General features: G+C 22.7%; 1 protein-coding gene across 1 annotated transcript in view; it reads left to right on the top strand.

The window, feature by feature from the left end:
* LOC100213084 (cyclin-dependent kinase 11B) overlaps positions 1 to 21,805 on the top strand; it is a 38,438-nt gene extending 16,633 nt beyond the window's left edge. Inside the window, exons 5-14 of the mRNA XM_065805124.1 lie at positions 970 to 1,091; positions 1,302 to 1,407; positions 6,738 to 6,859; positions 11,600 to 11,707; positions 12,280 to 12,396; positions 12,688 to 12,759; positions 13,537 to 13,622; positions 18,987 to 19,053; positions 21,432 to 21,560; positions 21,632 to 21,805. Coding sequence (XP_065661196.1) covers positions 970 to 1,091; positions 1,302 to 1,407; positions 6,738 to 6,859; positions 11,600 to 11,707; positions 12,280 to 12,396; positions 12,688 to 12,759; positions 13,537 to 13,622; positions 18,987 to 19,053; positions 21,432 to 21,560; positions 21,632 to 21,712 — 1,010 coding nt within the window. The 3' untranslated portion in view covers positions 21,713 to 21,805. The remainder of the gene's footprint in view (positions 1 to 969; positions 1,092 to 1,301; positions 1,408 to 6,737; positions 6,860 to 11,599; positions 11,708 to 12,279; positions 12,397 to 12,687; positions 12,760 to 13,536; positions 13,623 to 18,986; positions 19,054 to 21,431; positions 21,561 to 21,631) is intronic.
* The last annotated feature ends 3,679 nt before the right edge of the window (positions 21,806 to 25,484 follow it).

Below are 25,484 nucleotides of genomic sequence, written 5' to 3'. Positions count from 1 at the left end.
CATATGCATAAATATTTCAGTGCAGCCTTTACTTTTTAGGTCCAATTTATGATTGACATGTGTGTGTGTATATATATATATATATATATATATATATATATATATATATATATATATATATATATATATATATATATATATATATATATATATATATATAGTATGTCATATGTATCATTTTTATGCGTATTTTATTCATATGTATCATTTTTATGCGTCATTAGATTAAAAGTCATTTATAAAAGCAAACAAAAAAATGTTAATTTGATTGATTTTTTAAAACAAAACAAGCAAGAAAATTGGATCGAAACTTTTAAAATCCAACTTTACCAATTTATTGCTTTTAAGTTAGCTATGGTAAAAAGACAAATATAAAAGATAAAAATTATTTAAAATTCTATGGAAAAAGAAAGGAACTAAAAGAAGAATTTTTTTTGTTGTTGATATTTTAGGTGGATTTTTTTTAATTTGATGAGTTAGTTATATTAGTCAACTTTAAAGGTTTTGTAAGAAAGTTCGTTAAAGTGTTGTTTAAAAGCGTTTCAAAAGTTACATGACTAGTTTACTTGAACATTACTTGTAATTATTATCATTTTATTATTTTACATTAAATTGATTGCTGGTAGATACCTCAACTTTAGGTAGTCAGTATCTACCATTAAGGTTCTTAATTATCATTAAGGGTAGATACTGAGTTTTACCTAAAGAATAGATATTGAGTGTCTACCTTAATGGTAGATACTGTGTGTACATCTAAACTTTAGGTGTACACTCAGTATCAGTTAAAAAATTTAAACCATTCGGGTAGATATTGAGTGTTTACCTAAAGGGTAGATACTGAGTGTCTAAATAAAAAGGATAGAATGACTAAAACTACCTGAAAGGGCTGGCTTCAATACATCTGTTGCTTATCTTGTTATTTCTATGCTGCTTATCTTGTTGTTGCTATGTTGCTTATCTTTTTTATAGATGAGGTTGTTGCATTGAAACGTCTTAAAATGGAACGAGAAAAAGAAGGTTTTCCGATTACATCACTTCGAGAAATAAACTGTTTATTAAAAGCACAGCATCCTAACATTGTAACAGTCAGAGTGCGTCTAATTTATAAATATTTTTAATGTGGCTTTAGCTTTTAATTTTTTGTTTTTAACATTAATTTAAAACAAAAACATAATTAAAAACATAACCTACTAAATTATTCTAATATATTTTTTGATTATTTTACATATTTTTGTTTAAACTGTCATATTTAAAAATATGTGAAAATTTAATTATTCAGATTTTCTGTTACTATAATTTAGGAGATTGTTGTTGGAAATAATACTGATAAAATTTATATTGTTATGGATTATGTAGAACATGATCTTAAATCACTGATGGAGACCATGACACAACCATTTCTTGTTGGTTTGTTCTACTTTTTACTTTGTGATTTACATACATTAATGATTAATTTAAAAATATGATTTTAACATATCAGTATATATAATTTTACAAATAAGATACCAATATTCTTAAAAAAATAAATTCTTAACTTTAAATTTAATTTAATTTTTTTTTTTTTTTTTAATTAATTACATTTGATCGAAGGTTATTAAGAAAAATTTTTTTTTTTTAAATTTGTTATTTTATTTTTAAAAAAAAATAATAAAAAATTTAAGATTTTTCAGCCAGATTTTTGTGCTCTTTTGTATCTTTCTTAAGATTTATTTGAACATTCTTTATTCTTTATTTTCATAATTTTTTTGACATTAAAGCATGAGTAAATTCTTTTAAAAAAGTATGTAGAATTTAAAATTTACAGTTTTTTTAAAAATATTACGTACATTTTTCTAAATATCTAAGTACTTTGAGAACACAGTATGACACAAAAATATCTAAATGTTTTAAGAACACAGTATGATACATAAAATTCTGATATCTGGAAATGCTTCTGGTCTTAATTTTTTTGGTTTTTTAAAAACCCTTAATCTGTTTTTATCACTAAACTCAATAGTTTAATAAAATAATATTAATAATAGTTTAATAAAATAATATTAATAATAGTTTAATGAAATAATAATTAATAATAGTTTAATAAAATAATAATTAATAATAGTTTAATAAAATAATAATTAATAATAGTTTAATAAAATAATATTAATAATAGTTTAATAAAATAATATTAATAATAGTTTAATAAAATAATAATTAATAATAGTTTAATAAAATAATATTAATAATAGTTTAATAAAATAATATTAATAATAGTTTAATAAAATAATATTAATAATAGTTTAATAAAATAATAATTAATAATAGTTTAATAAAATAATAATTAATAATAGTTTAATAAAATAATATTAATAATAGTTTAATAAAATAATATTAATAATAGTTTAATAAAATAATAATTAATAATAGTTTAATAAAATAATATTAATAATAGTTTAATAAAATAATATTAATAATAGTTTAATAAAATAATATTAATAATAGTTTAATAAAATAATAATTAATAATAGTTTAATAAAATAATATTAATAATAGTTTAATAAAATAATATTAATAATAGTTTAATAAAATAATATTAATAATAGTTTAATAAAATAATATTAATAATAGTTTAATAAAATAATATTAATAATAGTTTAATAAAATAATATTAATAATAGTTTAATAAAATAATAATTAATAATAGTTTAATAAAATAATAATTAATAATAGTTTAATAAAATAATATTAATAATAGTTTAATAAAATAATATTAATAATAGTTTAATAAAATAATAATTAATAATAGTTTAATAAAATAATATTAATAATAGTTTAATAAAATAATATTAATAATAGTTTAATAAAATAATATTAATAATAGTTTAATAAAATAATAATTAATAATAGTTTAATAAAATAATAATTAATAATAGTTTAATAAAATAATATTAATAATAGTTTAATAAAATAATATTAATAATAGTTTAATAAAATAATAATTAATAATAGTTTAATAAAATAATATTAATAATAGTTTAATAAAATAATATTAATAATAGTTTAATAAAATAATATTAATAATAGTTTAATAAAATAATAATTAATAATAGTTTAATAAAATAATATTAATAATAGTTTAATAAAATAATATTAATAATAGTTTAATAAAATAATAATTAATAATAGTTTAATAAAATAATATTAATAATAGTTTAATAAAATAATATTAATAATAGTTTAATAAAATAATAATTAATAATAGTTTAATAAAATAATATTAATAATAGTTTAATAAAATAATATTAATAATAGTTTAATAAAATAATATTAATAATAGTTTAATAAAATAATAATTAATAATAGTTTAATAAAATAATAATTAATAATAGTTTAATAAAATAATATTAATAATAGTTTAATAAAATAATATTAATAATAGTTTAATAAAATAATAATTAATAATAGTTTAATAAAATAATATTAATAATAGTTTAATAAAATAATATTAATAATAGTTTAATAAAATAATATTAATAATAGTTTAATAAAATAATAATTAATAATAGTTTAATAAAATAATATTAATAATAGTTTAATAAAATAATATTAATAATAGTTTAATAAAATAATAATTAATAATAGTTTAATAAAATAATATTAATAATAGTTTAATAAAATAATATTAATAATAGTTTAATAAAATAATATTAATAATAGTTTAATAAAATAATATTAATAATAGTTTAATAAAATAATATTAATAATAGTTTAATAAAATAATATTAATAATAGTTTAATAAAATAATATTAATAATAGTTTAATAAAATAATATTAATAATAGTTTAATAAAATAATAATTAATAATAGTTTAATAAAATAATATTAATAATAGTTTAATAAAATAATATTAATAATAGTTTAATAAAATAATATTAATAATAGTTTAATAAAATAATAATTAATAATAGTTTAATAAAATAATATTAATAATAGTTTAATAAAATAATATTAATAATAGTTTAATAAAATAATATTAATAATAGTTTAATAAAATAATAATTAATAATAGTTTAATAAAATAATATTAATAATAGTTTAATAAAATAATATTAATAATAGTTTAATAAAATAATATTAATAATAGTTTAATAAAATAATATTAATTTAAAATAACTATTAAACTACTTATAGTTTTTTAAAACAAAACAAAAAAAAACTCAATTTATTTTAAAGTATTTTTTATCATTACTTTTATTATCATTTAATTAATTTCTAATTTTTCTAATTCAAATTTTTTAATAAATAATACTTCAAATTTTACCTCTAAGCAAAAATCGATTTTAATGTTTCATACAATGCGCAAATAGCTTTAGTAAATTTTTTATTGGTTAATTGTTAAATTGTCATGCAAATTTTTTGAACCTTACGTAGATTTTAATTTTTTCTTATAGTTTATTTTTTTTATTTATAATATATGAATTTACTGATGTTTAAGCAAACAATAAATTAAAATATGTAAGTTTTGACTGTTGTTACGTTTACAGTAGTAAATTTATTGTTTTGTTTTTTCATTAATTTTTGGAATATGATAAATTGAGCATTACATTCAAACAGTGTTGACAGTTTTTAAACTGAAAACTTGAGGACCAGAAATATTTCCAGATTTTACAATTTCTGAACACTTAATCGGTGGCTTGATCACAATATTACACAAAAATATACTTTAGTACTTTGAAAACACGGAGAATGCAATATGACACAGTGTTACAAGAATGTTACTTATTACTTGCAGTTTTTTTTAAAAACCAACTGTATTGAGGAAGTAAATAAAACTTAATAGATGTTCAGATAAATAATATTTATATATTGATGTTTAATATTATATGATATTGATGTTTAATATTAAATCATAAAAGGGCTCTGAATTTAAAAGTAATCATACAAGTTTTAAAAAAGAATATTAGAAAACACAATACTATGGTTAACAAATGTTAAATTTAAGATGAACTTTCATTCACCGATACCTAAACAAAAACAACAGCAAACAATTAGTTGAAGTATAACAATTAATTGTAAGTAACAATTGATTGTAAGTGTACGAAAACTAAGTGAATTAATTGAGTTATAAGATTTTATTACGTAGATGATATTTTTATCATGAAATTTAAAAAAGTAAATCTTTTGCTTAAAATATGCTAAGATCATGGAAGAAATTAACAATTTGAATAGAATTTAAAGGAAAAAAACACAATATATAAAGTTTGACCAAGTAGGTATAAAGGGGCCTGGATTTATTTATGGATTTTTCAGACTAAAAATACATTTTTTGGTTTCAGTGAGAATGGAACCTTAAATACTAAAACTTGATCACCTGATCATTCATAGTCTTGAATAGCTAAAAAATCATCAATCTTATTTATTCAAATGTGAAAACATGTTTAATTATTGGAAATGTGAAAACATGTTTAATTATTGGAAATGTGAAAACATGTTTAATTATTGGAAATGTGAAAACATGTTTAATTATTGGAAATGTGAAAACATGTTTAATTATTGGAAATGTGAAAACATGTTTAATTATTGGAAATGTGAAAACATGTTTAATTATTGGAAATGTGAAAACATGTTTAATTATTGGAAATGTGAAAACATGTTTAATTATTGGAAATGTGAAAACATGTTTAATTATTGGAAATGTGAAAACATGTTTAATTATTGGAAATGTGAAAACATGTTTAATTATTGGAAATGTGAAAACATGTTTAATTATTGGAAATGTGAAAACATGTTTAATTATTGGAAATGTGAAAACATGTTTAATTATTGGAAATGTGAAAACATGTTTAATTATTGGAAATGTGAAAACATGTTTAATTATTGGAAATGTGAAAACATGTTTAATTATTGGAAATGTGAAAACATGTTTAATTATTGGAAATGTGAAAACATGTTTAATTATTGGAAATGTGAAAACATGTTTAATTATTGGAAATGTGAAAACATGTTTAATTATTGGAAATGTGAAAACATGTTTAATTATTGGAAATGTGAAAACATGTTTAATTATTGGAAATGTGAAAACATGTTTAATTATTGGAAATGTGAAAACATGTTTAATTATTGGAAATGTGAAAACATTTTTAGTTAGTTAAAACTTTAAATGATGAGCATGTTTTAGCTATTATTTCTTTCATTTAACTAATTTTCATTATTGCAATTGGAAAATAGTTATTGCCATGTTGGTTTATTTATTTAAAAACTATAAGTTTTGAAATAAATAAACGATTAAATAAATCAGTGTAAAAAAAAAAAAAAAGAAATTAAATGATAAATGAAATTTTTAAAAGTATACAAAAAAAGTTTTCGGCTATAAGTAGCATAGGTAACTATGCTACTTATAGCCGAAACAGTTGATTTAATGCTTAACAAGCATTAAATCAACTGTAGCCATTAAATTAATTTTAATTATAATAATAAATAAGCCATTTTCATTAATTAAATTAATGATCATATTGTTTCAGTAACTAGGATTAACGATCCTTACATAATTTTTTTTTCTACATATTTTTATTTAATATTTAATAATTTTAATTAGATAATAAATACTTAAAGTAGTATTGTGTTAAGGACTCAAACAATAATCTGAGGAGTAATAACTTTCATAATTTTTTTTTTTCAAATGATAAAATGTAAAACTATAAGGCTAGTTATTACGACTACTGTTGTAGAACTTATAATCACTTTTAATATTGTATTACAGGTGAGGTAAAGACATTGATGCTTCAACTCCTGCGTGGTGTGCGCCATATGCATGATAATTGGATACTACACCGTGATATCAAAACATCAAATCTTTTACTCAGTCACAAAGGAATATTAAAAGTATACTTTGTTTGCACTTAAATAAAAATTGTAGGGTGTATCAGTGCTTAGCTTTGTAACCATTGGCCAAAGCCAATTATTTTTGTCTAAACATTTCAAAAACACTGCTGTTTTTGCTTTTATCTTGTATACAACCATAAAGTAAATAATTTAAACACAATATATAAGCCTAAGTTATTATATAGACATATGTGCAACCGCTAAATCTTTTGAAATCTTATTACTATCAACATTTTGATTGCTTGTGTTATGTTAAAATAAAATATAAATTTTAAATATTGCAATGCAAAGTATTAATATGTATTATTGCTTTATAGCTAATTATAGATTTATTTTTTTATTTCTCCAAAACTTTTCCAATTTGCATGGACAAAAGAATTAAGAGTTTTGGCCATGTTGACTGTTACATATATCAAAACTAAATAATCTTTTTTCTAAACATCCAAAAAGGCGTAGCTTATAAAAAATTTCTAGATAAGCATGGCAGGTCAAAAATAATATTGCTACTTATGAATATTTTTTTGTAATTTCTACACTTTTTATAAAAACTTTTATTTTTAGGCAGAACAGGATAAACTCAAGTTTATTTCATCAACTCAAACAAAAAAAGTTGTGAATAATAAAAAAATTATATTGCAAAAAATCTTCATTTTAATAATTTTATTTAGAGAAATCTTTTGTTATACTTTCTAGCATTTAAAATATTGAGTTCCATCTTGTAACTACTTTCACTGTTTCTAAAATTTGTATATCCATTAGGGTGGTCCTTTAAACAGTATCTTTGAAAATAATCTGCTAGTCCCCCCTCCTCTAATGTTTTCAATATAATAAAGTAACAATGGATTTAAAATTTTTGAATAGAAAATATTGAACATATGAGTTCCTAATATTATTGACAAAAAAAAAGTTCAAAAATAATGTCAATCTGGAATTTAAGTAAAGTAAAATTATATTAAATTTCAAAAAAAAATTTATGCATAAAAAAAATGATTTTTTTAACTAAGAAATTAGGGATTGCATCTCTTCGAGAATTCCAGAATTCATTTTCGTAATATAGTTTTAAATTCCGAAAATTTCCCGGCAAATTCTGAAATTAAAATTGATTTTTTTATGCTCTCCAACTTTTAAGTTGTGTTTTTGTTTCTGTTCTTATAAATATTCTACATTCTAATTTTATAAGAACACATACAAAAAAACAATGCTAAATTAGAGTTATTCTGCATAATACAAGTAGATATAAAGACAACATTCCTAAATTGCAGTTAACGGCTTCATGTCTTTATATCCATATGTAATAATTTATATATTTTGTATAACTTCGTGCTCATTTCTTATATTTTACGATTTGCAATAGTGTTGAAATTAGTTTATTTGAGTGCAGTGTGTATTGAATTATTTGGATCGATAATTTTTAAATAGGTAGCATCAATATTTAATAATTACGACAAGTAGGTAAGCAAATAATAGCAGTTTTAATTAACCAACATTATTTGATAATTATTTATTTTTGTTTTTTGTTTAACAAGTTAAATTTTATCAATAACAGGCCTTGTTTTAAAGCGTTACACATAGAGCGATTTACTTATGCTTTAAGTGATTTTACGTAAGCACTAAGCGATTTCGGTTAAGCAACTTTTTATCATTTTTTAACTTTTAAATTATTTAATAAGTGGTAAGATAAAGGAAGTAATTAGTTTTAAAACAATCACATTAACTTTTGAATGTTTATGTGAAAATATTTGTTACAAAAGTTTGAATGACAATTATGTTTGATATAAACGCTATTTACTAATGAAAAAAACTCAAATAAAATTAAAAGTTTATTTTTATTTTGTTTTTAGTTTATTGTAATGATTGATTTTTTAAGCTTGAAGCAAAGATCATAAAAACATAATTTAGTTCTGATTAAAAGTATATGATTTAATTTAAAATTAAATTAATAAAAGTTATAATTTTATTCTGATAAAAAAATGTATATAATTTAATTTTGATTTTAAAAATATATTTAAGTTTGTTAAAATTAAAGTTATATAAATGTCAAATCTATTTTAAAATGTTACTAAATATTGTTCAATTTTTAAATTTTATTTATTCTTAAAAATAGTTAGCTCATTTTTATCGCAATTGTTTTTTCAGTTTTCCTTCTTAAACATTTTTTTTTTTACTCAAAATTAAGTTTTAAATAAATGGCTGCATCAAAAATTTGCACAAAACGTAAGTTAAACTTTTTTTTATATAATGCAATTGAAGTTTTCATCCAACATACCGTCCAGCTCAACTCAACAAATAATAAATTGGAGCTTAAATTCAAAATTTAAATTTGAAATAAAGTTCTTTAAAGAGAACGGCAATTGTTGGAAAATATTAGAGTCCGTCTACTCATTTTTGATTTTGATTCCCCCATCCAGAGTGGAGTCTGAGCGATCCTTCTCAGTTGCTGGTAACTTTAGTACAAAAATTTAATCGAGACTCAGAGATGCAGCTTTAAGTTATCTCTGCTTCCTCAAGACATATTTTAGGCAAATAAATCAATAATTTTATATTTTATTTTATTAAATGATATACAGTATTAGAATGCTTCTGTACTGATTGAATTTGGTATAATTTTATGTTCCATTTTTATTTTTTTTTAAAGTAATTTTCATGCAATAGATAATAATGAATTATCTAAAATAAGTTATTTGTATTATTTGTATAGACATAAAAGTATTTAGTTTCGAATTCCAATTTTTTTATTTTCTTCAAAATTTGCATTGGCTACTAAAAATGAACAAAGTGAATTTTTACAATTAAAATTTTCTTTTTCATGTAGTGAGTATTAGTTTTGAAATTTGATTTAAAAATTTTTCTTTATTTAAAAGTATAATTTTTATTTATTTAAGACCCAAGAACTTTTTTTTGATAACGTTAGGGACCCTTCAAATATTTTTTATTCAAAAAAGTTTTAAAATTTAGTCTTATTTTAAAATAAAGAAGACCTTAAGGGGTGCTAGCAAATACTTTTCAAAAATGTTATCTTAAGTGCCAGCCTAATGTACATAGAAAATAAAGAATGGTATAAATGTGAAATTTTGATATCTTTACGCCTGTGTGAGAGCCTGGGTGATACCGGTCTAAAATATAATGCCTAAAAAAAAAATACAAGCTCACTGGATTGATATTTAAATTCAGGCCTAGTTATGCCTAAATTTTAAGAATATTTTATGTTCGAAATGACAACTTCACCTACATATTCAGCAATTTACATTTAACAAAAGCTTTATTAAATTAAAACATTTAAATTGTTTTTTGATAATATTTATGAAGCGTTTATTTGCATTAAATTAATTATTGTAAAAAACATGTTAACTGTATTTGTTTTTATTTTAATTTAATTTTTTAAATAAAAAAATCAGACAGTTAACTAAGTTTTCTTTTTAATATAAAATTTTAAATTAAATATGGTTTTAAAAATTAAAAGTTTAAATTTAGCTTTAAGGAATGTAAAATGGTTTTGCAATACTTTTTTAAAAAATTTTCTTTTTATTTGCAAACTAATTCGTTACACAAAAACATTTACAAAAGTCTCAATATAGATTTGAATGTGTAAAAGCAACCATAAGACATCCTTATATATTCTGAGACAGGAGGCATTCTTGTTTAAAATAATTTTTTTCACCAATGGAACTAAACCTTTTTATTCTTAATCAAAATCTTAGTAAGTTCGCAATTTTTAGTGATATAAAAATCATTCACATAATTAAAATTCCATAGTTATATAAAAAATTTAAGTAAGCAACATTGATAATGTTCACACTATAATTATAATTATAAAACATATTGCACTGTTAACCAAAATGATAATTTTTTACATGATTATTTGCTTTTATTTAATAATTTTGGACTTTATTAATATTGAAATTTATAACTTATGAAATTTTTGAGTTTGGGTGCATTAGTTTGGGCATCCATACCACTTAAACGGTATGGGATTATGTTTGGGTATGGCACTGGTAACTATTGAGTAAGGCTAAATATCTACACTTCTCTGATGAACATAGTTATTTTCTAAACTCTCAGTTCACTTGGCGCCCATTTCAATATTAAACATTTCCTAATATTATTAAATTGTCCTTAAATTGATGTATTTTGTCTACAGTAAATGCAATATTGCTATCCGCACTTCGTTGTTATCACATTTTTTACTAGTTAAAGAGGTCTAATAGTTTAGAACTTTGAAGTATAAAAAGTCCTTTTAAATTCTTGAAACTTCTGAACTTGGATTGTTCATTATTGATTTGTTTTTAATTATATTATCTATAAATTTCTTAGAATATAGTTAAAAAATCACAACATTTATACTCTAAAAGCATTTTATTTAAATTTGCAATTTAAATAAAATGTTTTTAGAGTAAGTTTAAATAAATGTTTTTTTTTTAAAAATTAAATTAATAATTTAAGAAATTATCAAAAACTTAGTTTTTTTTTGTTTTTTTTACATTATGTTTATTAGTTAAATATGTATGGCTTTATTCAGAAAGTAAAATTTGTTTAATGCACAAGTTCTGCAAACCTGGCTTTTAAAAATAAAAATAAAACTTTTAATAAATATAAATTAGCTATAAAAATATGTTCATTAAATTTTTTATATATTTTTAAAAATAGTTTTTATTTTAATTTTTTGTAAATTTTATATTTTTTCTTGTATTGAAAAATATGGTGTACAAGCAACTAACATTATTTCATAAAAATTGCTTTTAGATAGGAGACTTTGGGTTAGCTCGTGAGTATGGTTCACCTCTAAAAAAATATACTTCCATTGTTGTGACACTATGGTATAGGGCACCTGAACTACTTCTTGGAACAAAGGTTCTGACTTTATTGATAATTATTTCATATATTTTATTATTGTTAAATGTTTTTGTTTAGAATTTATTGTTAGAACTAATGTTTACTGAAGTGTTATTTTATTTTAAATTAAAATAAATTGAGAAACAACAACTTTTGTTAGGAATGTAGTTGGTTTGAAATTGCGCAAGTTTTCACTCTTGACTTCATGTACTTCTTTTCTCAAAACCAATACTTTAAAATACTGACTTCAAGTTTTTTTATTGACAAAATTAGAAAAAGAAAGTCTCTTAATTTTTTTATTATTTAATTGAGCTCCAATTATCAAGCCTTTGATTCAATAAGTAACTTAGCTTTGATAAATACATTAAAATAAAAAATGTTCATTTTAATTTTTTAATGCTTCTAGACCAACTCAGAATGCCACAATATTATTTTGGTATTCTGGAGATAGTAGCATTTTTGAGTTAAAAAACTGTAAGTATATAGGAGATGATCAGCAATTATTACTTTATTTTAAAAGTTTTTGTTTCTTGTTTTTACTGATGTATAAAAATTTGAAAGTGGAAAGTTGTTTTTGTTTTTATTTTCAGGAGTACAGTACCGCAATTGATTTGTGGAGTTGTGGGTGTGTATTTGCTGAATTACTTACAATGAAAGCTTTATTTCCTGGAAAATCTGAAATTGACCAAATAAGTCGCATATTTAAGGTTTTTTAATTACTTTTTTTTTTCAACTTTTTGTTTTACTTTTTGTTAATGAACATACTGTTAGGATGTGGATCAGTTTACTTAAATATTTGAAAGTTTTAGAGGGTTTTTGGGTTTTCATGGGTGTAGAGAATTTTTTGGTGTGAATATGAATGTAAAGTTTTTTGGTGTGAATAGGAATGTAAAGTTTCTTGGTATCAATAAGAAAGTTATTTGAATCTTGAAAAAAACCATTTGTACTTTTCATGTACTTTTTATTGTTTTTATCTTTTTTTTTTTTTTTTTTTTAAGGAATTAGGTACACCAAATGATAAAATTTGGCCAGGACCACCTGCTTATTCAGAAATGCCTCAAGTACAAAAGGCAAGTTCAATGGAGGGCTTTTTACTTAATTTTTAGTTATTTAAAAGTTTTGAATTGTTTTATACATTTAATAGATTTGAGATTTAGTAAGTTCTATTGGTTTGATAATGTAACAAAAATGTTGATAATTTTATTATGAACACTTTACAAAAATCACATTTAAAAGAAGAGTTTTTGAGGAAAAAGAGAAAAAAATTTGAAAAAGAAACTTTAAAAGTTTATATTACAAATTTATTTTACATTTTAAGTATTTTACACAATACTATTGGTCCTGATTTTACACAATACTATTGGTCCTGATTTTGCACAATACTATTGGTCCCAATTTTAACTCTAGTATTGCCTTTTCTATTTTAAAAAACTCCTTTAATGTTAATTCATATCTTGGTTTAAATATTAGAAAAAATCGGAAATAATATAATTTTTTTTATACATGACCCAATAAATTTTGATATACATATCCAGGTTTTAAATCTCTATTTTATCTATTTTTTCCTGAGTCTCTAGGACTCAGGAAAAAACAGATAAATCTTTGCCACCATTATACATAAGGACTTCAGGTTCAAAATTAATTGTTCCTTAAACCAAAAAGTTAATTTTTTTCCCCAAAAGTAGCCCATGAGCTTTATTACATTTTTGGAGCTTCTGGACCTGAAGTCCTTTATGAGACACCACATTCCTGTACATAACATTTAAATATCTAATAAATTTATTATACAACTACCAATGTACATTTCTCATATATCAATTGTGTTGTATTGTTAAAATGAATTTTAGATGAATATTTCTCACCATCATTATAACATATTGCGTCAAAGGTTTGGTGCAACTCTTACAGATATTGGATTTGACTTAATGAACAGGTTTTATATTTGTTAAAATCCTTCTGACTTTTTGAATGTATACAAACTAGAGTATGTATATGTATTTGTATTGTACACGCATATGCACAGTTTTTCTCACTTTTTAATTTTTTCACTGCGGGTGCAGTGAAAAAATTAAAAAGTGAGATATTAAGGTGCTAATTAAGAGAATGTGAGATCTCAGTTAGTTAAAAACCATAAACACTGTTTTAATAAATGGCTCACTTTATCGTATTGCAAAAATTAATGAAATAACTAAGCAAGCAATTTACGGCTGCAAAATTAGTCAAAACTGGCATATTCGAATTAATTTTTTGTTTAAACACCAGTTAATTTAAGTATTTTAAATAAATAAAAAAAATTACTGAGAGGGATCCCAAACCTCCAAGACATTGTGTTGGCATTTTGATTAAAGCAAAAAAATAAATGCATACCAAGAAAAACTAACTTTTTTATTTAAGTTGAAGCTCGCCTTCTCCGTTTTGTTGTTGGTCAAATAGTTAGCATAATATATGCTGCAATCTTCAGACTTGATAATTTATTTAAGGGCGTTTTAATCCTAAGAGTTTTAGTACATGATGTCATTGATTTTTTTGTTTGTGTAAAGATCTATTATGTAAACAAACAAAAAAATCAATGACGTCATGTTCTAAAACTCTTTGGAATAAAATGCGCATAATTAAATGATCAGGTCATAGATTGCTGTGTATATTATGCGGAGAAAGCAAGCTTCGGCTAAAATAAAAAAGTTAGTTTTTCATGGTATGCATTTATTCTTTTGTTTTAATCAAAAAAATTTAGTCAAAACATTTTTTTTTCATCATTTTCTTTAATACGAACACAGCATGTCTTGGAGATTTGGGATCCCTTTAATGTTTAAAAGATATGCATAGTAATTTTAAAATCAACCAATAAAATATTAAATAAACTAAAGCTGTTTGAGTATTATATGAAACAATAAAATCTGATTTTTGTTACACGGAAAATTTGAAGAATTATTAATTTAAAAGTTTTAATGTTTTAATTTATACATTTACTAGGCTACTAAAAATTTGCACAAAATTTGAATGTTTGAAACTCGCAAACAAATTTGAATATTTCTGCAGTTCGAAGTTAAATATATTCACTGGACATTCTTATTTCATAATCTGATACTGATTTTGGCAGTTAAAATTTTATATAAAATGGATGGAATTAAAGAAAACGACAAACGAAAGCTTATCGGAAACTTCTATTTAGATAACATAAACAAAGCGAAAACATTTACAGTGCATCATTTTATGCAAATGAAAGTTGCAAGGCAAACAATTTATAATATTATTAAATAAGTTGAAACAATATTGACCTTAAAAGAAAGTTATGAAGCAGCAGAAAACCATATAAAATCGACATAAGAAAAATTAATTCACTCATTAACAAGGCTAAAAATAAAGTTGGAATCTCCCAGAGAAAAGTCCTATTTTACATTGAGCAGCCAAAACACACCAGGAAATGGTGGCTTTTATAGTCAAGATTAAGACAAAACTGAAAATAGTATTAAATGTAAGTTTAATAAAATAATATTAAATCAAAGTTTCAAGTGAAAGTTTTAGGATGGATTGCAATCAGTAGATTTGGTAAATCAAAGCCTTTCTTTGCAATTAAGAATAATGCCATTGATGCAAAAATATATTCCAAAGAATGCATTGAAAAGAAATTTTTTCCCTTCATCATTTCGCATCACAAAAATATAAAATATATATTTTGGCCTGGCGGTGCAAGCTGTCACTATGCAAAGCTAACAATTGAAACTTATAAGATGTTTAATATAACTTATGTTTCTAAGGATGATAATCCACCAAATGTACCGTAATTAAGGCCCATTGAGACACTTTGGGTTCACCTAAAATAGAGAGTCTATTCCAACGATTTCAAAGCAAAAAGTCTTAACCACTTGAAAAAGAGAATTCAACTTAAGTTATGAGATTTCAGTCCAGAATGCTTTAAAAACCTTCTTTGCTAATAAAAATACTAAAAAAGACTAAAATTCGCTACGCTGTTGATCATGTGACACTTTCAGTTATAAGATGATCTATTATTGCTATCCTCGTTAATTTTTAGTAGCCTCGTATAATTAATTGGTAATAAAAGTAATGATAAAAAGATGTTTTAAAATCTTATTAGAGTTTTTTTACTGTGTTTTAAGATAACTATGAGTGATTTAAATTATACGTTTTTTAACTCCTCTGTCTTTTACTTTATATGAATATCTGCATTAGAGAGTTATAAGAAAATATTGAAAAAAAAATTTAAATAATATATAAATTAGTTGTAATTTCTTTTAAATATTTGATCATCTTTAATATTACATCATACTGTATGCTTTATTTTTCTAGTTTTATCTGATGATTTATTAAATGAATTAATATATTAAAGTTTAAATCATAATTTTTGATAATAGTAATGATAATAACTAACAGTAAACAACCCATAATACACGTTATTAATAAATAAATCGCTAATAACAACTTAACTTGTGTATGTATTATCTAAAAAATATAATAAGATACAAATTCCTCTATATACAAGGCTGCCACTGTGCCGGTTTTTTTGCAGAAGAACGCTATAAAAGTTTAGTGCTGCGCTTACCTCTGTAACAATGGGACGATGGCAGCCCTATCTATATATAATGTAATCTTTTTAGTTTTGCTGGCTTTTGTTTGTCTTGGCATTTAGTTAACAATATAAAAAGACCACATAACTTAAATTATTAGGTTCTTTTTTATAGCAGCTAGCACTAGAGAAGGAAAACCAAGTGCAATTGACAATATCTAAACAAACAAAAAAAAGATTACAGAACTACAAAAGCATTATTTTGCATATTTATTATTGTGTTCTAGAAAATAAGAAAAAATGAAAATAGTCAGCTAATATAACAGCCTGGTTATATTAGCTGACTATTTTAAAGCACACACAGTGAAAGTCATATTTTAGTTTATCACCCTAGTTCTACACAATAGTAACTATATTGAGTAGATTAAAATTTGATCATTATAATCAAATGTGACCAATCTTTTGGCAAATTATTAGTTATTAATATTTTCAAAAAATTTAAATTTTATTTGAGAAATCTGTAAGAACAATTGGGATTCATAAATCATGAATTAAAGCATAAAACATTTCTTAAACATGGTCATTATCAATTATGGTACCAAAAAATACATAAGAGCTTAGTAATAACAGAGCGTACCAATAATGCTCCTCTTTATTAATAAATCTTCATTAAAGAGAGAGAAAGGGGAGGCAGACTGTTTCAAAAGCACTATGTTAAAAAAAAGTTAAAAACGTACAATAAATTATTATGATCATAACATAAGTTATTATTTTTAATGACAATTACAGAAACAATATTTAAAAAAAAGGCTTTTTAGTATTACCACTAAACAAAATTATTTTTACCTCAATAGTTTAAAATTCCAGTTTCTTCATAACTGTTTACTAATGATGAACACAGTAAATTTCATATCATACAAATTTTCTAAATTAAAACCATGTTTCAACAGTAAACAAACTAATAAATGATTTATGTAAACATACTTATCATACTATCAATTAACAACATTTGAAAATAAATTTGTGTATTTTTGTCACACCACTATATTGGGTTGCAGATGAAAGTAATAAAAAGATATGGTTTACCACTCCTGGACACAACCTTGGTCTAAGATTATGATTGTTACCAAGGTTGTTTACATCTTAACATCTTTACATCTTAACAACAATTGTTATGTTAGAGAATGTTTACCCAACTGTTTATATATAAATAACGTTACTGAATCGTATTCAAATGTTGCGCGGTGTATAACACTTTGTGGTAACTTGTATTGGAATATAAAACTGAACTCTCGCTATATTATTATAAAATATATTTATTACAAAATAATTAGTACAATATAACTAAAAAAATATAATTCTTAGTCTCCAACAACCAGGATTATACAACTTGTAGTGACTGGTAACTCTTTCTAGACTGATCATTGATAACTCCCCAACTCCAACTCTTTTAACATTCACAAACCCACGTTTTTATATGTTTTCCAGATGCTAGACACGTTTTAGTTCTTAAACAAGTTGTTTAGTTCACCTAGTTTTCTAGCATTTATGCCAAACATTTATATAGTTCAATTAACTCAAGCATTCTCCTTGAATGGTTTGTTTGCAACCTTCGTAACAATATGCATCAGCAGCATAATGAAATCATTTTTTTTGTAAAAGAACAATGTATATGTATATATATACATAATATATACATAAAGAACAATGTAAACATATTTTGACACATCGAAGCAAATTTTTTAGTATATAATGTAAAATAGTATTGTTTAATGGTTCAAGAATAAAAGCATTTATACTCTAAACATAATGATGGGGAAGGTTAACCCAATGCTAATGAGGTATGTTGGCCATATGTTAAAACTGATCCTCAACAATTTTTTAAATTAGTTTGTTTTTATTTTCGATAATAATAATTTGTATTTTGAAATGTTTTAAAAATAAAAAAAATCTAGGCTTTTAAATAAATAAAGATTTTATGTTTTTTAATATTTAAAGCATTTTATACTCAGTTTCAAATTTTAAAACCAAAACTTCAAATTTCAATTATGAAATTTTTTAACTAAAAAAATGAAACATAATGCAAAAGAAAAAAATTGAGAAAATTTAGTTTGCCCCTGTTTTATAACCCTGGGTTGCTTACCCTAACAGCAGGGCATGTTAGCTTATTATACAGAACCTAACAAAAGCAATTTAAAATTTAAGACCCTTGACTACATATAAATAACTATAAAAAGAAATTTTAATGTTATTTATATGTAGTCAAGGGTCTTGTCAACCTTTTTCTTTAAAAAGTTAAAATAAAACATGCTAAAAAGTTACCCCTAAAAATATTTCTAATTCAGAAATTTTTATAGTTTTTTATTCAAAACAGAAAAAAGCACCTTTTTCACTGTGTCTGATTTGTGCATCAAACGTTTTATAATTTTTGACCCACATTAATATATATATATATAATATATATATATATATATACTTGTATATATAATATATATATATATTTTATATATATATATATATATAATATATATATATATATATTATATATAATTAATATATATATATATAATAAATATATAATTTTTGACCCACCCTAATATATATATATATATATATATATATATATATATATATATATATATATAATATATATAATATATATATACATACATACATACATACATACATAAACACATACAATTACAATTCGTAATTACAATTAGAATTGTAATTATTCTTGCATAAAATATTCATGCTTATATTTATAAATAGATTATTAACGTATGACCCAGGTCGAAGGATAACAGCAGATGATGCAATGGCTCATGCTTACTTTAAGGTAAGTTTAAACATCTTTTTTTTTTAAGTCACTTCACTAGTCATGTCACAAAACTTATTTGATTTTTAATCTAATTTTTTTCCACAAATGAAACCAGTGGTTCTCACAAGTGGTAAACTACTGTACTCACAAGTGGTAGACTACTGTACTTTAAATTTAAATTTTTTTTATGCTCATATTTTTTTGTTTTTTTTTGTTTACAAGAGTTTTATAAGAGTTAAACTATTGTAAAGACATAAAATTAAAATTACTTTAAATAGAAAAAAAGAAAAAAGAAAAGATAAACATAATATATGTCATAATAATTTAATAAAATAAAATTTGGAGTGTTAAATTTAAAGTTTAAATAATACTATTTTGAAAAATAAATAATAAATTACACAATAATAAAAAATAAGACCAGGTGTTGTAAAAAGCTTTTAATAGGAAGGTTTATTTTATTTGTTAAAATATTTTGCAAGTTTATTATATTTTTTTTTGCAAGAAATACTTACTAGGTATGGTTTACAAGGTGTTTTTTATTTTTTGTACCAGCTTACGGAGTATTTACTGTGTAGACGATTTTTTTTGGTATGTCAGATCAAGCTTGTCAGGCCAACCTTAAACCTTTGTCAGGTCAAGCTTGAACCTCTGTCTTAATATTGTAAGGATCTCCCTAATTTAAAATGCTAGTATCGTTTTGAAACGTTTTATAGCAGCAACCATATTATCACCATAAATCCCAATTTGTTTCATCTAAACATAATTTTTTTTGTATAACTAAGTTAAATTTAAAAAAGTTATTAGTTGCCTGATATGTTTGTAGCACATTTTGTGCAGAAATATGCTTTGTAAATATTTAACTCGCAAAGATTTTCTGTTTTTTTTTAATTTTTCTTTACATAGTTTTATAAATATTAATGTTATAACAATATCTTACAAACACCATTGTACTATTGACTATTTTCTATAAGGTTTTTTGTTGACGCATCATGAATTTTATATGCTTAGTAACCATTTCTTGCTCTGTAAACTTCATCTTTTCTCTTCCAATAACTTCCAACTCATATAGTGTTTGCTTGCAGCCTTGTTGGAAGCGAAGATGTTGAAAAAGGAAAAATAATTTGGGCTTGATTTTGACTGTGGACAGATTTAAGAACTAATTAAAAATTTTGTAATTTTTTTTTTTTTTAATTTTAACTTTCTCTCGACCCTATCCCTCAAAAATACGTGAAAAAATAAATAAGGCTGAAAGAAATAAAAATATATATATTAAGAAATAAATAAAGAAACAATATACTAAAGTAATAAATCAAGAAATATTGAATATTTTCGAAGAATAAATTTAAGGGTTCACTTTACCCATAAACCTTGGGGTAAAGTGAACTACAATATTTATTTTATGTTTTAATCTTTATTTTTATTTTATTTTTTATCTTAATTTTTATTTTATTTTGAATTTTTCATCCTCTATCTTTATAATGATTTTATTACCATTGTTTGTTTTTTTTGACATTAATTTTTCTTTTACTATATCCATTACGGTCCCATTTTCATGGTTTGGGCATTTTTGTTATTGCTAAAGTTTTTGTTTAAAAAATCATTTTTTTATCCATTAATAGCAATATTATATGATATATATATATAAATTAGCAAAAACACATCTAATTTTTGTCTTCTACAATTTCTCCATGAGTGAGTTTTTATTAATTCCATATTAATTCCAATTATCAAATATGGGATCATACAAATATCCAAATATAGCAGAAGAACCAAAACTTTCCGTTGATAAATTTGTACTTACTTTTTTGTTTTGCAGTTTCTTTACATACAGCAAATACATCTTTTATTAGTTTTATAAGAATACAACCTAGCTTAAGGAAAACTGAATTTGGCATGTTTTTATGAACCAAATCCATTACAACACAACATAAATAAACCCTCTCAAATTGAGAGGGGTTTAAACTTTATATGGTCATAATTTTTGAACGCTTAGAGATAATACTATGAAACTTAAAAATTATCGATGAATATAAGTCTAATTAAGAAAAGTACAAATAATATTTTATCAACTTGTTGCTCTCACGTTTGGAGCAGGTGTTGCAAAAATTTTGGGACTTTTTTGTTCCCAGCCTCAAATCATCCCAATTTTTTGCAAACCCTCATTATTTGACGCAAGTATAAACATATAAATGTTTGGAGTTAGCTCCATGTCTGGAAGTGAGCTATCTCAAAGATCAAAAAATGCTGGATCCGCCACTGATAAAATTGTACAATACAACAACATATATGTATATACACAAATATAATCCAACAACATATATGTTTGTTAGATCTTTGTGGCAAAACATTCTCTGCCTATATAAATAATAATAATAAAAAAATAATAATAATTTTAGGAATCGCCACTTCCTGTTGATTCTTCTATGTTTCCAACATGGCCAGCAAAAAGTGAATTGGGGCATAAAGCTATGAAGAAAAATGCAAGCCCCAAACCTCCTGAAGGCGGTCAGTTTAATGAAAAACTGGTAAGTACATATTTTTCTTTCGTTATTACGTTTAAATCAGATTTAGTTGATTTATTTTATAATCATTTCAGGGAGAAGATGGTGGTTTTCAAATGAACTCAGCTACAAAAGGTTCCGCTGCCAAAGGAATGGGATTTAGTCTTAAATTTTAAACTATCGGCTAACAGAATCTTTTTTGTTTATTTATCAAGAAACTTTATAAGACATTTTTAACTTATTAATTTAAGAAAAGGCACAAATTTTGACTTTTTTTTTTTACTTCTTATGAGTAAAGTTTTTGTCCCGCGCTTCAACTTTTTTTTTAATAGTTTCGAGTAAATTTACACATCGAAGTAAACATACTAAACTTTCCATATACTTATCTGAAGATAATGGTTTACATTTGTCTACTAGATAGTTAACAAAACATGCTTTTAAGCATGAGAACGAGAATTACTTTCTTTCTAAAAGTTTAATAGCATAAAAATGTTGTTTTTATTAAATTTTGTTTAGAAAAAACAACATTGTTAACATCGCAAAATTGTTTGTAAAAATAATTATGTTATACTTGTAAATGCTAATAAACTACCAAAATACTTATAAACCACCAGTCACAAAATAATTGCTTGCAAAAAGATCTTAGAGCAAGCTTATTATAATCTACACCGACTAGTCAAACAGTCATGAGTTTCTCATTAACAGTTATTAGGTATATAAATTTTTGTTCTGGAAATCGATTAGGGATCATCTATAAAGTGTCACGCTAAATTTTAAATAGAAGGTGATCATTAGCTCTTTTGCGCAGAAACCTTTAAAATATTGTAGCGCTTTATGTTCACTCCTCGCATTATGTACTTTCTTCAAAATAACTTGTTTTTCCTTATATTCAAGATGGAAAAGTATCATTCTTGAGGAGGTGAGTATATTGTAAAAGTGATACTGGGCAACTAGCTAATTGAAAAAGTAGTAAAAAATACTTAAAACTTGAAAAGTAGAAAAAAATACTAAAAACTTAAAAAGTATTAAAAGTAATAACAAAAAAATTAATATGAAAGTTAATTTTTTTTTTACCATGATTGAATGATGAGACGCGTGTTCTCATTATTCAATAATCATCAAAACAAAATTTTTTTTTGTTAAAAATCAAAATGAAAAAAATTCTAACAATCAGTAAGTTTTTCGGATAGCATTTTTAATTTTGATTTCAAATATGCAACCCATTTTAAACCGTCACGTCAAGTTGTAAAGATATTTGGGTTTAAATTAGCAATTGGGGTAAAATACTTAGCATCATCATAAAATTATTCCAAAATCAACCGCGGTATCAAAAGAAGCGTATTTTTATAGAGATTTTACAACAGATTTAAACCCAAATACCTTTTTTTACTTGACGTGATTATGAAAATAAGTTGCGTATTTAAAATCAAAATGAAAAATGCTACACAAAAAAAGTATTGTTCGCTAAGAAACAGAAAAAAATGTTTTGATATTATTATTAAATAACGAGGACACGCGTCTCACTATTCAATCATATCAAAAGTTTTTTTTATTAGCCAGAGTAATCATATTGTAATAAATAAACATTACATAACAATTATGTAATTATAATAATATAAAACCATACATAAAAAAACATTAAAAATAACTCGTAACAAATAGCGTTACGAGTTATTTTTAATGTTTTCTGATGAATTTTTTTTGAAATATTTTTAATGTTTTCTGATGTTTTCAATGTAACACATGTAAAAGTAATTGAAAGTAAATACTTTCTCGACTTAAAAAGTTCAAAACCCTTTAACTTTGCTAAACCTTTACATTTAAAAGTTTTTTTAAATCAAGTAACCTCAAGCTTCCATGTGGCTTCTTCTCATTTGCTTACAAGTAGCGTGCCTCAATTTTTCATGCGATCAATTTTATTGATAATATATTGTAATGTGTTTAAAATAAGAGTATAGATAAACGCCTAATGACGTACTTCCTATTACCAATTTATTTTATAGATGTAATGTCATTTCCTTCTATAAAATCAAAATAACAGTTTTGATGCAAAATTTTAAAACTTTTATTATTTTAGCAGACGAAACTTTCTTTTATATATAATAATTTTATATGACAATTTTCTTATTTAATCTCTATATTTTTTTACGTTACGTTACATTTTAATTGGTTACACTTTTACATTATACGATACGATATAATATTTTTTACGTTATGTTACTTTTCGAATGGCTTTGAAGTTATTCAGTACTTAATTGTGATCTTCAAAACCCTTATCTCAAAAATACCTGTTTAAGTATTTAATTTACCATTTTTTCTATTTAAAATACCATTTATGAATGTGTTAATTCAAAACGCGCTGAAGTCAAGGCTGATAGGCTCAATTAGTCGGGCGCCAAAGAAGAGTGTTGTACCATCACTTGCACCTACGTCTGATAATGATGGTACGTTGGATGGCGTTGCTTTCACCAAATACAGTGGTTTTAACAAAAAATGTTACACATTTATAATATATTATTTATTTTCTCTGTTGTATTTGACTCCTTTGTAATAAATTTTTTAACTATAGGCTTTTCTTGATGAGCATCAACAATCAGAATAATTTCAGAATATATGAAAACTACAAATAATGTATTTCAAAAATTTTAAACTATTTTCTAGTTGACACTTTTAAGAGCAATTATTATAAAGATTTTTTAATGATGTTATTTAGATGGTTTGTTATTTAGGTCTAATATTTAAGTAGTAGTAAAAGAGTTTTAAATTTTATATATAAAAAAAGAAATGTTTCTTCAAACATTAGGAAGACCTGAAACAAAAAAGGTACAAAGCCCTTGTTTTGACGTAATCAGAGTTGTTAACAAGGCCAATAACAATAATAAAAAGGACAAAGCCACATTACCAGACGAGGGACTTAATTTTTGTCAGGTTATTTTGTCAGCCAAGGTCAAGGTCTTTTTTTGTTTTGTTTTAGTTTTTAAAAATAATCCACTTTCTTTAATGGTATTTAAGTTATTCGATATTATTATAGCTTTTTTAATGTGGTTTACTGCACAACTCGGGGAGGTTAATTAACTGCACAAGTGTATGAAACGTAATTAAAATAAATATTTTACAAACGAGTATATAAACGTAAATAAAATATATATCTAGCCTTAATAATAAAATTATATTTCACCTTAAGTGCTGTGTAGTATAAACAATGTTAATGAAGTTAAAAAAATTTGCATGCAGATTTTTTATATCATTTTGTATAGATTAATAATCTATTAGTATATTTATATCATTTTGTATTAGATTAATAATCTAGTATATGCAAAAAAGCACTTGGAAAAAAAACTTTGAATAAGATGAAGTTTTAGTATAATTCCGTTATATAGAATATTTTAAAAGACGTTTTAGTTCATAAATTAATAATTAATTAGGTTGGTACCTTCTCTAGTTTTATTGTATTTTTAATTGTCGTTACATAAAAAAAAAATACATTTGTATAGCCTGAAAAAAAAATAAATGGTGCGAGTATTTACTTTAAAGCCACAGTAGTATACGTTACATTGCTTTAAGAATAGATTATATTGTATGGTTATATTGTTTATTGTGTCATTTCTAATTAAGTATAATTATTTGATCATTTAAAACAAACAATTAAGTTTTACTATGAACAACTTATTTTTAGAGAAATTATAGAACATGATAAAAACTCAGGTATACAGTCGTAAAAAAAAAAAGATTGAAGCACTGTTTGGTTTAAAATCTAAATTTAATTATTTAATTATATTTAAAAATTAGTCCGTTCTCTTATTATCTTAAAATAAAAAATGACTTAATATAATAATGAATTAATATAATACTGAATTTGAAATTGAAATTTTGTATGCTTATTTCTTGAACATTAATAATTTACGACATAAATATTTTAGTAGTTCTACAGAAACATGAATTATTTGT

The sequence above is a fragment of the Hydra vulgaris genome, chromosome 09, assembly GCF_038396675.1.
Source record: "Hydra vulgaris chromosome 09, alternate assembly HydraT2T_AEP".
In the NCBI taxonomy this organism is placed as follows: Eukaryota; Metazoa; Cnidaria; class Hydrozoa; order Anthoathecata; family Hydridae; genus Hydra; species Hydra vulgaris.
Note: the sequence above shows the minus strand (reverse complement) of the source record. Positions and strands in the feature narration are given on the sequence as shown.